The sequence below is a fragment of the Salvelinus fontinalis genome, chromosome 37, assembly GCF_029448725.1.
Source record: "Salvelinus fontinalis isolate EN_2023a chromosome 37, ASM2944872v1, whole genome shotgun sequence".
NCBI lineage: Eukaryota > Metazoa > Chordata > Actinopteri > Salmoniformes > Salmonidae > Salvelinus > Salvelinus fontinalis.
Window position 1 is genome coordinate 17,177,252 of NC_074701.1, and position 16,800 is coordinate 17,194,051.

Genomic DNA, 16,800 nt, shown 5'->3' on the forward strand with positions numbered 1-16,800 from the left:
ACACACACACACACACACACACACACACACACACACACACACACACACACACACACACACACACACACATCTAAACGTCTGAGTAGAGGGTTTTTCCATTGTCGTCCTCCCAGGTGACACACACTAGGCCTGTTGGTCATTCTAGTAACATCCAGCTCAGGCTTACACTGGAACCATGTTTGAAGCAGCTGATCCATCTGTTCCTGCTTGGTAATCCCATGGAGTCTCTCCTCCTCCTCTTCCACCATATCTTCTTTCCTCCTGTACCTGACTTCGGGTGAGAGAGGCAGTCTTAGCACTGCGTCTTCCCGCATGCCCTCGAAGAACTGCACCACGCACTTGAAGAACTGCACCACGCACTTGAAGAACTGCACCACGCACTTGAAGAACTGCACCACGCACTTGAAGAACTGCACCACCCACTTGAAGAACTGCACCACGCACTTGAAGAACTGCACCACGCACTTGAAGAACTGCACCACGCACTTGAAGAATTGCACCACGCACTTGCGGGCAAAATCGCAGCACGCACGTCTAGTTGAAGGGCTTCTGCTCGATGTCCAGGTAGTTGCTCCAGTAAGCGTGTGTGAAGGATGGTGGCATGGTCATTGAAGCAGGGCTTGATGAGACGGCCCAGTGCACTCAAAATAATGAAGAAGAGGAGGATAGACCATCCAATCGCCTGTCAGGGAAGTATAGTATAAAGCGTTGGCATTCGGAATAGAGAATGGAGGACATTAGTCATCAGTACGATTGTTTTGAACACCCCCGCATTTAGGAGTAGGATTTGAGTGTACAAGGGACTAACAAAAGCCTACCTACCTGAACAGTGCAACCACATTTTTGCCGATTTGAATATTAAACACATCAACTCAAATACGCAAAGTAAAGACATGAGTTTCAGGGTTATTTAAAAATGGGAGTACACTCACTTGAGAGTAGCAGCGCACGTAGTGTGAAACAGCTTTACGGAATGTGATATTCCTGAAGACCATGTCCTCCTCGCAAGGCACCTTGGCCATGAGCTAGACCAGGTCTAGGCCAGTGTTGTCGGGCATGCCTGTGGAAAAATAGAGCACAACTAATGTAAAGTTAGTGTTTGAGTCCAAGTTAGAATGTTACAAGACTGGACTGGACAAGACTAGTTTAACTCTGGGTGAGGGCTTGGGTCAAAGTCAGAGTTAGAGATACAGTCAGTGCTATTAGTTAAGGTTATACTGTCATTAAAAGGTGTTGTGGTTATAGCTACCAGAGAACGGTTTGGGGTCTACACTCATGCTGAAAGCACAGATGAAGATTTTCCCATCCAGCAGAGTGACCAGAATCCACACCATTGGCGCCAGCAGAGCCCTATGCATCATGGCAGAGAACATGTACCTGCAGAGGGTTAGAACATCCCAATAATTACAGGAAGTAGTTGTAGTTGTTGGACTAAAAGCTGTGATGGTAGTGGTAATGGTGGTAGTAAACACAGGAACATGAGGTGGTTTGACAGCAGCACTTGAAAACTCACTTGACAATGGCATGATCTTTGCTTCTCTTCCCAATGGGTCTCAACCATTCTTCCATCATGATTCCCATGTGTCGATTGCCCAAGATTCCCAGGAAGAAGAATATTAAAGGTGGGACAAACATCACCCCCAGTGCGTAGAGTTTGTTATATTGTGGAATACAGGGGCAGTTGAAGTCAAAGCTGGTTTAGAGGTTCACACTGATTAGGGCCAGTACGATGCAGATCAGGGCCAGTACGATGCAGATCAGGGCCAGTAAGATGCAGAGCTGGACTGAAAATACTGCAGAACTAACTTCAGACGTTCCATGGTTTAGTTAGACCGAAGGCTTGTGGGACACATATGACAATGATCCAGTAAAGTGGTCCAACTAGGTTAACACTGTCAAAATAGATACTAGAACAGAGATACTGTACGAAAGTAACCGTAAACACCATATTTTAAAAACAAGTAGGTAAGATTTGCCCTACCACAAAATAGTCCTTACTAAAGAATCAACTGAATTCCAGTGTTGAATCAAAATGTCACTGCCGTACTAGTATTTTTTGGTGCTTTTTTAGAGGTAGTCTAAAGAGTCCGAGCAGAGAGGTTGAAAACGCACCAGCCAGGTAAGTGTCCTCTTTGACCACACCCCAGTAATTTGTGTGCAAGGCTGAGCACCCTGACACCAGAGGCCTTAGGAGAGAATGGAGGGTGTGTTCACTAGCTCCTACTGAGCAGGTGCAAGCGAATTCAACACTGTTTAACAATTACTGACCTTTGAATGACAGAACGTGCTTTTAATGACTGCTGTACTCTTGTCAGGTCCAGTATTTTCCAGTGGTGTAAAGTACTTAAGTAAAAATACTTAAGTAGCACTAAAGTCATATCTGTATTTCACTATTTATAAGTCGTATCTGTACTATTTATATTTGACGTTTACTTCACTACATTCCTAATGAAAATAATGTACTTTTTACTCATGCACTTATCAAGAGAACATCCCTGGTCTAATCTGGCAGCCTCACTAAACACAAATGCTTCATTTGTAAAGATGTCTGAGCGTTGGAGTGGACCCGTACATTAAAATAAGAAAATTATGCCAACTGGTTTGGAAGAGTTTGTAATGTATACTTTTACTTTTGATACTGAAGTATATTTAAAACCAAATACTTTTATTAAAGTAGCATTAATGGATAACTCACTTTTACTTGAGTCACTTTCAATTAAGGTATGTTTACTTTTACTCAAGTATGACAAGTGACTACTTTTTCTATCACTGGTCTTTTCTACAGCTGTTTTACTCCGATTAAGTATGTGAACTGTTTGGTGGGTCACTTATTGATCCAACCATGACATATGTATCAAACATTGTTTTTTATGTGTATGTGAAAACATGCATAACCTTTTCAAAAGGCACATTCGTCTTTTTGGCACATGCCTACTGACAGACCGTCTGTATGTAAGCAACACCACATTCCACTATTATAAGGAATAGAACTCACATGACCATAACACATTCAGGAGATACTGTTTATTCTTTAGAAGAGGGTTTGCATACAAAACAATTAAAAGGGAATGGTCTCAGCTTGTAAAGAAATACCTTTCCTTACATAAAAGTGCTTGGAGTTCTGGTCCAACAACATACAGTATCAATTAACCCATTTAGTGAACTGAACAAGATATGAGTACAGCATTTACTTTAACATGTATTGTGAAAAGTAGTTTGTTCCAACACAAAAATGGGGCTTTTACAAAAAAAATTACTTCCAAGTGACTGAATCAATGCACCTCAAGTGGTTTAAAAAGTCCAAACAGTATCCAACTCTACAACAAAAATAATAACAATGGCAGGTAAGAAAGATGTCAAAGCTTTAAGAATACTTTGTTATATATAAACAGCTTCTGGAAGACTGGGTTCAGTCTCCACTATAACTAACAGTATTTGACAAACTCTACGACAAAAATAAACTAACACAAAGGCAGTTAATAACAGACGCATAAACTTTACAATGAAATACACTTTCTTCTAGTATAAAAACAGTTGTTTTAGGAGGACGGTTTGACTAAGTCCTCAGGTTTCAGTCTCAGTATTATAACCAGCGTTATGGACCCTTAGGAACTAGCACAATATCTTTTTGGTTATGCCTTTAGGAGTAGCTCGTCTTCTTTCAAACTCTGGTCAAGTTGATCTCAGATGATTCCTTGGCTTCGATAACCTTGAAGACTCCAACCTTCTCCGGTTTTGAGCTCCTCTTGGCCTCGTCTGGAAGGAGCCAAATGATTACATTTCATAAAATTGAGCCTAAACAAAAGCTAGGTTAATGACAATAGAGGTTTCGTCAGGGGGCCATTCTACAGGGGACGGCACCAGAGCTCTACAGTGGTAAAGCATGCTGACAAAGGACACAGGATCTGAGTATATTGTGAAGCATGCATGACAACGTTACATTCTAGAAAAGCACCACGACATCCCATTCCATGACAGTAGGTGTTTTTAATAGAACTCACCTAGTAGGTCACTGCGGTCCAGCAGAAACTCCAGGTCCTTGTCACTAATGACCTTCCCCGTGGTGCTTTTCACCTCCCTGAGAAAGACCGTCATTAAATAACAAGAGACTTCGACCAACTTACTATACATTTGACATTTCCTCTAGTGAGTTTCATAATGAACATTGATCGACAATCTCGTACTTCTCGTAATCTCTTGCGCTGAGAAGATCCATCAGCTCGGACACGTCAACGCAGCTCTTGGTCTGTTTGAGCTCAGCTTTTCCTCCTTTGAATTTGTCTGAAGATAAAAAAAAAAGTTGCCAAAATATGAACACATGCAATTTATTTTTTTTATATATTTTTTTAAATCACAGCTACAATACTCAGTTCTGAAATATCTAGCATCTCTAATGCAGGGAGGGGCAACTGATGGGGGTGGGGGCCGCCAATAAAAATCAGAACTCCTCATGAGCGGCAGCAGTGGCTCGCGGGTCTGCATACCCACATGTGCAGTCAGAGCCGGCCCTTGCATTTTCGGTGCCCAAAGCAAAATTGTTGCCTGCCCACCTCTTGTTAGCAAAACATTTTAGCAGCCCCTCTTGACAGCAGATATAAACATTAAGTTTTGAGTTCATTTCCTGCAATTTTGCCATAGGGTGGAGAATTGTCTGCCGTTTTTAAAATGACATCTGAGTGAGTGTGACTAACCAAATCAATGGGGGCTACCTGGTCGGTATTCGACCATGATTAATATAAGTTTAGATAGGTTGGTAAATTAGTCTAGCCAGCTAAAAAATGTTGGCTGACAAGGGTGAGTGACCCTTAGTGACTGACAAGAGAAACTGCTGATTCAAAACCAAATTTCTAAATTGCACCATGTGTATTCTACCATTTTAACTTGGTCCATGGGCCTACAAAAGATGGGCCAGGCCACCAGTTGCCCATCCCTGCTTTAATACATCTTCCATTCATGTGGGTTTTAGATTTCCCTCAATGTAATAGGGGTGTCCTGGATGTGATACTCTACACACTCTTGTGAATGACCATCTTCTCCAGTTTCCTCTTGGCTGAGGCTCTCTCCAGGATCTTCTGGTCGATGGTGTTGGCCGTGACCAGGCGATACACCACCACGGGTTTGGTCTGCCCGATACGGTGGCACCTATCCTGGGCCTGCAGGTCTGCCTGGGGGTTCTGACAGAAGAAGAGTCCATTCATTATCGTATGGCACAATACCAGTCAGTACCAAACAAATAGTAGTAGGCAACGTTTGTTGCACTCATCCAGAGAGCAAAAGTTCTACACCTACCCAGTCACTGTCAAAGATGATGACCGTGTCAGCAGCAGTCAGGTTGATGCCCAGGCCACCTGCTCTGGTGCTCAGTAGGAAGAGGAACACCTCTGGGTCAGACGAGAACTTTGTCATCTGCAAAGAAAATATGGAGGGATAATTGCACAGCACAAGAAAGGAGACCGACACATGATTATAAGAGCTGTATGACTGATTCATGGCAGAGTGCTTTAAGGGTAATTATTTTGTGGGGAGCAGACCCTGCCGCTACTCACGTTCTCCTCTCTCTCGGCATAAGCCATTGTCCCGTCCAGTCGGCTGTACTGGTAACCACGCAGGTAGCAGTAGTCCATTAGGATATCCAAGATGGACGTCATCTGGCTGAAAATCAGCACCTGTTTGTCCGCAATGTCGAGTCAGAAGAGGTCACAAGCATCTCTCAATAAATACATATTCAAGCAAAAAGGCTGGGGGTATTAAAATCCAACACTTGACAAAGAATTTGTCAGTTTACCTTGTGTCCCCTCTTCTTCAGCTCTGGCAGCATTCTGTCTAGAATAAGGAACTTCCCAGAGGTGTGCACCAGTTGCTCATCAATCTGCAGGGGAAAGAGATTGAGGGTGAAAAACAAGACAATGCATTTACAAAATGAGCTACACCAGATGGCAGTCCAACACCCTAAACGCTCTGACAAAAGCCTCTACTTAGCTGCGATGAGAAGTCATGAATGCACCCACAACATTCATTGGCCGTGTCATTTCTACATCATTTTGTGGCAGTAGCCATTGAAATCCAGCGGGGCCTTTACCTTGAACTCCTGAGTGGCCGGGTCCAGTGGGTATTCTATGAGGTAGGGGTGGTTACAGCACCTCTTCAGCAGCATGAGGATGTTCTGCAGTTTCAGGTTAATCTGGGAGTCCAGGGGCATCTGCACGTCCACCACCGGGGCGGGGCTGGAGAGGAGAGATCAGTCACACGTTACACCACTGCTGGGGCAAATATCAAACTAGTCTTTATGGTTCATTTATATTAAAAGGTGACATTAAAACGCAGTTGACATTCACAAAAACATAGAAATTATACAGACTTGATAAACTACAATTGATATGACCTATTATGTAAAGGCACAGCCATAACAATAGAATCATCCTATTTATGGGCACAGCATTGTTTGCGTCACACAGAACACTACCATAGTAGAGGAGATTCTGACCTCAGCTCTGCCTCTTTCTGAACCCTCTCCAGGTACTTCTCCAGGTCGTAGGGCGTGTCACCATCAGTCTCTTTGTAGTCCACAGGCCTCCGGGTCCTGCGCTTAGGCCTGCCGTCGGTCGTCAGCACCACTGGGGCCTCCCCCTGAAAGGGGACACGTCTCTTAGAAACATCTTTCAAAACAAAGCATGGCCTCAGAAGAAGTCGCCAATATTTGATTCCCATTCTATACCCTTGTTTTTCTATAGTTTAACCCATATGGCAGTGTAGCAGTGAACTGAAGGTCTTACCTTCTCCTGGCCCAGCATTTTGGCAATGGTCTTGTTGACCACAGCAGTGTAAAAAGACTCCTGTTTGGCAGTAAGTGGGGCGTACACAACAATCTCTTTCTTGGGCGGCACCTCCAACGTCACGTCAGACTTCAGTCTTCTGAGCAGGAACGGCGTCAGAATCTGCAGATGAAAGAGTTTATGGACAATCTCCCTACTGGTTTAACCGTTTTACCTTTCCCAGTGAATTGCAGAACTAGTCAGAGGGCTTACCTGGTGGAGCATGTGTAGGATGTTCTGCTCTCGTTCGATAGCCACAACTTTTTTTGCATTCGATCCGATGGTGTCGATGTCAAACCACGACTCAAAGCTGTAGAGATAAGTAAACTGCAATTAAGTTTACAAGGCAAAATAAAAACATTCTGTAGTCCCATTCCAACAGTAGAGGCAAACATACAGACATGTCCCTTACCTCTTGAGGTCGTCAAACACCTCAGGCAGGAGGAAGTTGAGCAGTGACCAGAGCTCAGCCAGGTTGTTCTGCAGAGGCGTGCCTGTCAGGAGCAGTTTGTTGTCCGTGGGAAGCATCTTCAGCTCCCTCACCAGTCGGCAGTTCAGGTTCTTGATCCTGTGGCCCTCGTCCACGATCAGGTACTTCCACTGGAAGCGCTGGGGAGGAACAGCAAGAGGGGGTTATCAGTGAGATGCTGAATGGGTTAAATAGGTTGCACAACTTGAGGAAGGCACATTTAATACATGCAACTTTTACAGCTCACATGATATGAGTAGGGGAGTTGGGCTTACCTGCAGAAACTTCCTGTCTATCATAGCAATCTCAAAGGAAGTGACCACCACAGGACACATGTTGTGAGGCCCCTGGGGCTTACGAATCTGCTTTAACAACAACATCCTCTCCTTAGCAGGCCCATGGTACAGCTGTACTGACACCTTACAATTCAACATGAACAAGGAATTGAACAGTGGGGGGAAAAAAACATTAATTGATTGGCATTGAATATGTCATATGCATCACCACTTTCAAATGGTATCAATTGCACAACTTCTGTAATACTTTGAATCGTTTTTTTTTTTTTTTTTTACCTCTGGAGTGAAGCGCTTGAACTCATTGATCCAGTTGGGCAGAGTGGATAGGGGGGCCACCACCAAGAAGGGTCCCAGCACCTTTCTCTCCAGCATCATGGCCACATGGGCAATGCACTGGATGGTCTTCCCCAGACCCATCTCATCTGCCAGGATCCCATTGATACCATTCTCCCACAACATCTGGAGAAAACAAAATACACATCAAGGTTATAACGAAATATCTCTATGATCAAACAAAATGGGCATAATCAGCAGCCCACTTACCCTGAGCCACTCCACGCCCTCTATCTGGTACGACCTCATGACTCCCCCAGTGAAGAGCAGGGGCTGCTGAGCGAGCACAGCCTGCCCGTTCACTTTCCTGTCTGGGTCCAGCAGTTGTTTGGCATGGTCTCTCACAGCCTCCGACAGACGGCCCTTGATGTCAGCATTTGAGTCACTCATCTTTTCAATGTCCTCCGCTTCTAGCTTCTTCTTCCCAAGGACCTCCTGTTATTCACGGACAGATATATTGACATTAGAGCATCTGGAACATCACTCTCCCAAGTTCTTGAGTCTAAGAGTAACAATCAGTTCAAAAATGATCCTTGCGGTGTATAAACAAAAGTCCTTTACCTCGTCCTCCACTTTAGGTTTCTTGGCCTTGGACATAATTTCCTGAAACAAAAAAGCAAAAAAATGACATATGCAAAAAAAGCGTGAAATAGGCATTTCTACATTTCAAAAAGAGACGGACACCCTTACCTCTTTAGACATGACATCAGCAATTTTGTAATCTTCCTCCCTCTCCCTTTTCTTTCTTCCAACTGAAAAAAAACAGACAAATTCAGGAGTTGGATATCGTCAATATAAAATTGTGTTTCAACATCAACTAGAGGATTTCAGTGTTCATGATGCAACGTAACAGGACACAAGTGCTGCCTACCTCTTCCAGTCTTTTTGCCAGTGCCCTGTGACAAGAAATTTGTATATGTTTAGTGATTAAGGAGCTGTTGGCAGCAATAAATCACAGAAACATAACAAAAAACGCTCATAGGAATGGAAAACTCTCACTTTTTGTGTCTTCTTTTCCAGTCTCTCTTTCTTCAGCATTTCCTGGGTTTATAGGGAAAATGTACTGTTAAACACTGCTTTTTCAAATACTATTCAGACTACTTGGGTAGATATATAGTACCAGTCAAAAGTTTGGACACACCTACTCATTGCAGGGTTTCTTTATTTTTACACTGTAGAATAGTGAAGACGTCAACACTATGAAATAACATATGACAAGAACAGCTCAAATAAGCAAAGAGAAACGACAGTCCATCATTACTGTAAGACATGAAGGTCAGTCAATATGGAACATTTCAAGAATTTTGAAAGTTTCTTCAAGTGCAGTCGCAAAAACCATCAAGCACTATGTTGACTCTCGCGGGGACCGCCACAGGAAAGGAAGACCCAGTTACCTCTGCTGCAGAGGACAAGTTCATTAGAGTTAACTGCACCTCAGATTGCAGCCCAAATAAATGCTTCACAGAGTTAAAGTAACAGACACATCTCAACATCAACTGTTCAGAGACTGGGTGGATCAGGCCTTCATGGTCAAATTGCTGCAAACCACTATAGGACACTAATAATAAGAAGAGACTGGCTTGGGCCAAAAAAAAACAGGCAGTGGACATTTGACTGGTGGAAATCTGTTCTTTATTCTGATGAGCCCAAATCTGAGATTTTTGGTTCCAACCGCTGTGTAGGTGAACGGATGATCTGTGGTTCCCACCATGAAGCATGTAGGAGGAGGTGTGATGGTGCTTTGCTGGTGACACTGTCAGTAATTTATTTAGAATTCAAGGCACACTTAACCAGCATGGCTAACACAGCATTCTGCAGCGATACGCCATCCCATCTGGTTTGCGCCTAGTGGGAGTATCATTTGTTTTTCAACAGGACAATGACCCAACACACCTCCAGGCTATGTAAGGGATATTTGACCAAGGAGAGTGATGGAGTGCTGCATAAGATGACCTGGCCTCCACAATCACCCGACCTCAACCCAATTGAGATGGATTGGGATGAGTTGGACTGCAGAGTGAAGGAAAAGCAGCCAACAAGTGCTCAGCAACTCCTTCAAGACTGTTGGAAAAGCATTCCAGGTGAAGCTGGTTGAGAGAATGTGCAAAGCTGTCAAGGCTAATTTGAAGAATCTCAAACTTAAAATATATATTTTGGTTTAACACTTTTTTGGCTACTACATGATTCCATTTGTTAGTTCATGGTTTTGATGTCTTCACTATTATTCTACAATGTAGAAAATATTAAGAATAAAGAAAATTCTTTGAATGAGTAGGTGTGTTCAAACTTTTAACTGGTACTGTATGTGTTTCTATGCATTTTCAGACAATCACGAGTTGGAAAGCAATTATCCACAATTAAGGATAGATACAGCAGAGTTATGCATGAACAGGCCCAAAGGAGGCCTGGAAACAGCAAAGCAAAGCTAAGGAGCTTAGCTAGTGACAGCATAGATTCCTGTTCTCATTCGTATTTGTTCACCTGTCACTCATTAGCTGTAACATGATCAAATCACATCTATGGATAGGTAGTAGTCGTATATAAGCTGTGCAAGAGGTACTTCTAATATTCCACCGGTATTAGGACTTACCTCCTGCTGCTGTTGCTCCATCTTGGTAAGAAGGAATTTGGAATAGATGTTACTTTTCTCCAGCAAGTGTTGCAGTCTCTTGAAGCGAATGTCATGAGATTCCTTCTCCCGAGCTTCTCGAGCCTTGGGGAAAAAAAGGGCAAATGTTGGCCATTGAAAACATCACCCCCAACATCACTACAGTTGTTCAGACATTGTTTTTCAACACCAAAAAACTAACCTTTTTCATCATCTCCTCTTCTTGTTTCTCTCCTTTCTCCATCAACTGCTTCTCCTCTTCCTCCATCTCTTTTGTGATGACAACTGCAGACACTACATCTTCAGCTTTCACACTTGCAGCTGCTGAGTGGTGATATGGTTAACGTACACTACATGACCAAAAGTATGTGGACACCCGCTCGCCAAACATCTCATTCCAAAATCATGGGCATTAATATGGAGTTGGTCCCCCCTTTGCTGTTATAACAGCCTCCACTCTCCTGGGAAAACTTTCCACTAGATGTTGTAAAATTGCAGGGACTTGTTTCCATTCAGCCACAAGAGCATTAGTGAGGTTGGCAATGATGTTGGCCCATTAAGCCTGGCATGCAGTCAGCGTTCCAATTAATCCAAAAGGTGTTCGATGGGGTTGAAGTCAGGGCTCTGTGCAGGCCAGTCAAGTTCTTCCACATGATCGATAAACCATTTCTGTATGGACCTCGCTTTGTGCACGAGGCATTGTCATGCTGAAACAGGAAAGGGCCTTCCCAAACCGTTGCCACAAAATACAGAATCTTCTAGAATGTCCCACCGCACCGGTACCCCCTGTATATAGCCTTGTTATTTTAGTGCATTACTTTTTACCTTTATTTAGTAAATATTTTCTTAACTCGGTCTTGAACTGCATTGTTGGTTAAGGGCTTGTATGTAAGCATTTCACGGCAAAGTCTACACCTACTGTATTCGGCACGTAACAAATAAAATTTGATTTGGAATGTCATTCTACGCTATAGCATTCAGATTTCCCTTCACTGCAACTAAGGAACCTAGGCCGAACCATGAAAAACAGCCCCAGACCATTATTCCTCCACCATCAAACTTCAGTTGGCACTACCCATTGGGGCAGGTAGCATTTTCCTGGCATCTTCCAAACCCAGCTCTGAATGGCGGACCGCCAGATGATGAAGTGTGATTCATCACTCCACTGCTCCAGAGTCCAATGGCGGTGTGCTTTACACCACTCCAGCCGAAGCTTGGCATTGCGCATGGTGATCTTAGGCTTGTGCACGCCTCCTTCGCCATGGAAACACCTCCTTTGACAAGCTCCCGACAAACAGTTCTTATGCTGACGTTGCTTCCAGAGGCAGTTTGGAACTCGGTAGTGAGTGTTGCAACCGAATACAGGTGATTTTTACACGCTTCAGCACTCTGTGGTTCCGTTCCGCAAGCTTGTGTGGCCTACCACTTCACAGCTGAGACGTTGTTGCTCCTACACTTTTCCACTTCCCAATAACAGCACTTACAGTTGACCAGGGCAAAAAATTTGATGAACTGACTTGGTGACATCCTATGATGGTGCCACATTGAAAGTCACAGCTATTCACGAAGGCCATTCTACTGCCAATGTTGCTCTCTGGAGATTGCATGGCTGTGTTAATACACCTGTTTGCAACGGGTGTGGCTGAAATAGCCTTATCGGCTAATTTGAAGGGGTGTCCACTTACTTTTCTATATAAATCGTATATGGTTATAATTTAAATGAAGGGAAGAATTGTCATTAGGAGGCAACCTCTAAGGGTAGTAGCTACTACACGTTAGTAAGCCACCGATGGCCAATGAATGAGTGTCTTCACTTACCACTTTCAGGCAAAGTCTCCTCCATAGCTGTACCCAGCGGTTCTTCAGATTCGTTAGGCTTCGGACAATTAGGAGACATGCTTCGGGTTTCTCCCTTTACGCTGTTGAGTAAATATTACATTAATGAGAGTGAGACAAATAACCGTGCATGTGTATACTGTATGGCAAGTAAGCAGTTCAGCTAGCTAGCCTTGAAGCTACACTAAGGTTATCAACGTCATAGCGATTTAACTTTAGCTAGCTAGGGCTTAGCCTAGCCCCAGGTTAAATCTAACGGTAGTTGCTTGCACAAAGACCGTTTTGAAACAGGACTTACCAACTCATATTGGAAAAACAGGAAAACTAGATATGTAGCAAATTAAACTATTTCCCTGGGATATTTATTTTAGGAAGAACTAGCTAGATATAGCAAGTTATGCAAACAAGTTACACAAGCATGCAACAGTCAGTCTGTCTGTGTGTGATGACTGACTGTAGAATTAAGGAGGCGCGGCTTCATGATTTCGCGCCAAAAAGGATTCAACTAATGTTAAAGACAGGGGGATCTGATATATTGCAAAACCCAACAGTATTTCTGTTTTTGGTTTGCAGAACATCGAATGAGAGAAGACTTGATTATATGATCATGAGTAAGATCATATTACATTTTCACTCACAATAAAATTGTTCAGAATTGAGATATGAAATCGCTTCATGAAACATCTACCCCTTAGGATCATATAGCTAAAATACAATGCATTAATATTTCCCGCGAACTCTGACACGACTTACCAAAGAGACCGGTTCCGCAGGTGTACGGTCAAAGTTTTTTTTTTTTTAAATAACTAACCCATTGTTCTATCTGCAGTGGCGCCCCCAGAAATGTTTCATAGGCGTGGCCAAATGGACCAATGAAAATCTTGGGGTGGCACACCAAAACCAAAAGCCATAAATGAATTTCAGCAATTCTATTATGCTGTTGTAGTATATAGGCTAGTTGAAAACTATGTCAATATGAGAGTTAAGGAATCGCATACTGATATACTTTGGTTTCTTATTTTACAGTTAATGTTTAAAAAGTTTAACACCACACAGAGGCCTCCAATTATTTTCAATACAGCTTTATTCCGGTGTTTAGTAAACAAAAATATTATATATGTCCAAAAACGAAAAACAAAGCAAAAAAGCCTAATCATGGACAACAATATACATTTGACTATGGCCTACTCACAACCTATTCATATCCCTGCTTTATTAGGCTACATTTTTTCAATACAGCTTTATTAACCTGTTGCTGTGTCTTTTTGTAAACAAATATGTTGTAGGCTATGTCCAAAAAAGAAAAAAAAGCATTATCATGGACAATGTACACTTTACTATAGCCTACTCACAACCTACTCATATCCCTGCTTTATTAGGCTACATTCTTTTCAATACAGCTTTATTCACCTGTTGCTGTGTCTTTTGGCAAACACATCCACAAAATCATAAAGATTTATGGCCCTAGCCCGTCTTCACTTAACATAGCATTAGTATGTGATTCTGATTTGGCATGGCCTACAAATCCCCCATCTTTGTAAGTTGCTTTTTTCCCCCATTTTTGAACCCCTCTTCAGATGTAAACACAGAATCACCTGAGGGGAGACTGAAGTGCCGGCAGGCATAGGAGTAGGCAGAGTCTTTACTCTGAGACTATTCCAGCCATTTATGGGTACTGTACCGTCTGCGGGAAAAACTTCAGATGTGGCTGTTTGGGCCCCTCTGCTCTTGACTGGGATATATCTAGGATGAAAGAAGAGGTAAAATCAGTTATTCTGATTTATAACAATAACAACATGAGTAGCTAGCCCCTCTCCATAGTAATTACTGATTACATTTGTAATATCGGCCTATAGATAATTCTATTCAGACTATTCAAACTCAACTACTAACAAACATGAATCAGAAGGCTTTATGTGATTATGTCATGACTCATAACTCAATGTAGACATGCTATAACCATACATTTATCCAGATAATGAAATGGATGGCTAGAGAGTAACGTTATCAGGGGCACTGTCACCTGTTGGTCCAGGAACGGGTTGAATAGCTAAAGCTGAGTCCTTCCTTGCATGTGTTACGGATGTGAAATGGCTAGCTAGTTAGCGGTGGTGCGCGCTAATAGCGATTCAATCGGTTACATCACTCGCTTTGAGACCTTGGATTGAAGTAGTGTTTTTTTGCTCACCGTTCTTGTGATCATTTTGACCCCACGGGGTGAGATCTTGCATGGAGCCCCAGATCGAGGGAGATTATCAGTGGTCTTGTATGTCTTCCATTTCCTAATAATTGCTCCCACAGTTGATTTCTTCAAACCAAGCTGCTTAACTATTGCAGATTCAGTCTTCCCAGCCTGGTGCAGGTCTACAATTTTGTTTCTGGTGTCCTTTGACAGCTCTTTGGTCTTGGCTATAGTGGAGTTTGGAGTGTGACTGTTTGAGGTTGTGGACAGGTGTCTTTTATACTGATAACAAGTTCAAACAGGTGCCATTAATACAGGTAACGAGTGGAGGACAGAGGAGCCTCTTAAAGAAGAAGTTACAGGTCTGTGAGAGCCAGAAATCTTGCTTGTTTGTAGGTGACCAAATACTTATTTTCCACCATAATTTGCAAATAAATTCATTAAAAATCCTACAATGTGATTTTCTAGATTATTTTTTCTCATTTTGTCTGTCATAGTTGAAGTGTACCTATGATGAAAATTACAGGCCTCTCTCATCTTTTTAAGTGGGAGAACTTGCACAATTGGTGGCTGACTAAATACTTTTTTGCCCCACTGTATGTGATCAATAAAATTGTATTTGATTTGACAGAGCCACCTAACCCTCTTCCTGGAGATCTACCATCCTGTGGGTATTCAGTCCAACCCTAACCAAACATACCTGATTCAGCTAGTTGAGGGTCATGTTCCAGGCCCTGACCAAATTGCAGATCATGCATTGCATCAACTAATAGTTGCATAGCATGTCATTTGCATTCCACATCATTGACTGCACTGTCAGGCATTAGAATGCTATATCATATGAGTGGCATTCCTGCCTGACTACATTGCAGACGCCTGCCAGATTTCACAAAGCTTGGATAGGTGTTTAACATATCAGCTTACCACATATGATATAGCAATGTAATGCCCGAGAGTCAATGACGTGGTGCACAACCATTAGTTGATGCAATGGAACGTCTTCAACATAATCAGGCAGGAACACCACCAATATGTGGTTAGCTGATATGTTGTGTGGCCATCCTTACAAATCTTGTCTCATTGAATCGTGTTGGAAATCTGGAGAAATCCAGAATAGGATTCTGGGTTTGAATAAGAGTGTAGGTTTTTCTTCAAACCCTTATCTAGCACACCTAACTAACTGGTTGATCAGATGAATCACGTTAGCCTCCTGAGTGGCACAGTGGTCTAAAGCACTGCATCGTAGTGCTAGCTGTGCCACTAGAGATTCTGGGTTTGAGTCCAGGCTCTGTCGCAGCCTACCAGGAGACCCATGGGCGGTGCACAATTGGCCCAGCGTTGTCCGGGTTACGGGAGAGTTTGGCCGGCAGGGATGACCTTGTCCCATCACGCACTAGCGCCTCCTGTGGTGGGCAGGGCACAATGCACACTGACACGGTGCCAGATGTAGGGAATTTCCTCTGATGCATTGGCGGGGCTGGCTTCCGGGTTAAGTGGGCAGTGTGGCCGGTTGAGTTGCGGGAAACCCATGGGGCGGCACACAATTGGCCCAGCGTCGTCCAGGTTAGGAGGGTTTGGGAGGATTTGGCCGGCAGGGATGTTCTTGCACTTGGCTTCCGGGTTAAGCGGGCATTGTGCCAAGAAGCAGTGCGGCTCGGCTGAGTATTTACGGGAGTTGCAGCGATGAGACAAGACTGTAACTTCCAATTGGATACCACGAAATCACGTTAGCTACTACTAGGTTTGGAGCGAAAAACCTACAGAATGGTAGCACTCCGGGAACAGAGGTGGTCAGCCCTCCAATAATGATTTGGGATTTGTAAAAAATAAAATAAAAGTAGAGGCCAATAAATCATCAAATAATCTGAACCAATTATGCTAATCGGTTATGTTAACTATCCAACCATTGTAAGACACCCATAAAAGCAATGAAGTCCACCTGGAACGCGGGCTAACAATGTCAGTCAAACTAGCCAGCAGCCAGCTGGGCCAGGAGTTGCTGGAGCTCGTTCAGAGCTGACTTTTAAAACTACGTTTTAAATGTTGTGATTAATTACGGAGCTTTAACTTTTAAATGTTTTTATTAATTACGGAGCTTTAAATGCAATGCGCACTTATTATTTATTAATGAACGTTACCATTTTGCTTCCTATGGCGGGCACGGGAGGTCTGGTTGTCACCCATGCTGGAAATGTGATCTCGCGTTGTGTCATTGTCAATACAGTACATCAACACCACGATATGAAACACTCATTTGAACCTTC

The 16,800-nt window shown here is 43.1% G+C and overlaps 1 protein-coding gene and 1 pseudogene across 7 annotated transcripts; both read right to left on the bottom strand.

Moving 5' to 3' along the window:
* Window positions 1–70: 70 nt before the first annotated feature.
* LOC129835899 (calcium homeostasis modulator protein 3-like) lies at window positions 71–1,820 on the bottom strand (annotated as a pseudogene).
* Window positions 1,821–3,009: 1,189 nt separating this feature from the next.
* On the bottom strand, window positions 3,010–16,763 carry LOC129836271 (lymphocyte-specific helicase-like). 7 transcript variants are annotated; one of them, XM_055902204.1, is made up of 24 exons: window positions 16,675–16,763; window positions 14,036–14,097; window positions 12,337–12,437; window positions 10,721–10,842; window positions 10,501–10,623; window positions 8,910–8,951; window positions 8,782–8,806; window positions 8,601–8,662; window positions 8,472–8,513; window positions 8,121–8,345; window positions 7,854–8,036; window positions 7,557–7,700; window positions 7,225–7,421; window positions 7,026–7,122; window positions 6,774–6,935; window positions 6,485–6,627; window positions 6,080–6,224; window positions 5,786–5,869; window positions 5,547–5,666; window positions 5,290–5,406; window positions 5,015–5,174; window positions 4,185–4,281; window positions 4,002–4,078; window positions 3,010–3,756 (listed from the first exon to the last, which is right to left on the bottom strand). In XM_055902204.1, the coding sequence occupies exons 3-24, from the start codon at window positions 12,413–12,415 to the stop codon at window positions 3,662–3,664; spliced, it is 2,541 nt and encodes an 846-aa protein (XP_055758179.1). In that variant the 5' UTR covers window positions 12,416–12,437; window positions 14,036–14,097; window positions 16,675–16,763; the 3' UTR covers window positions 3,010–3,661. The 7 variants fall into 7 exon arrangements, with proteins under 7 accessions (XP_055758179.1, XP_055758181.1, XP_055758180.1 ...); XM_055902206.1 differs by lacking the exon at window positions 16,675–16,763 and adding an exon at window positions 14,543–16,536; XM_055902205.1 differs by lacking the exon at window positions 16,675–16,763 and having other exon boundaries at window positions 13,950–14,040.
* Between the last annotated feature and the right edge of the window lie 37 nt (window positions 16,764–16,800).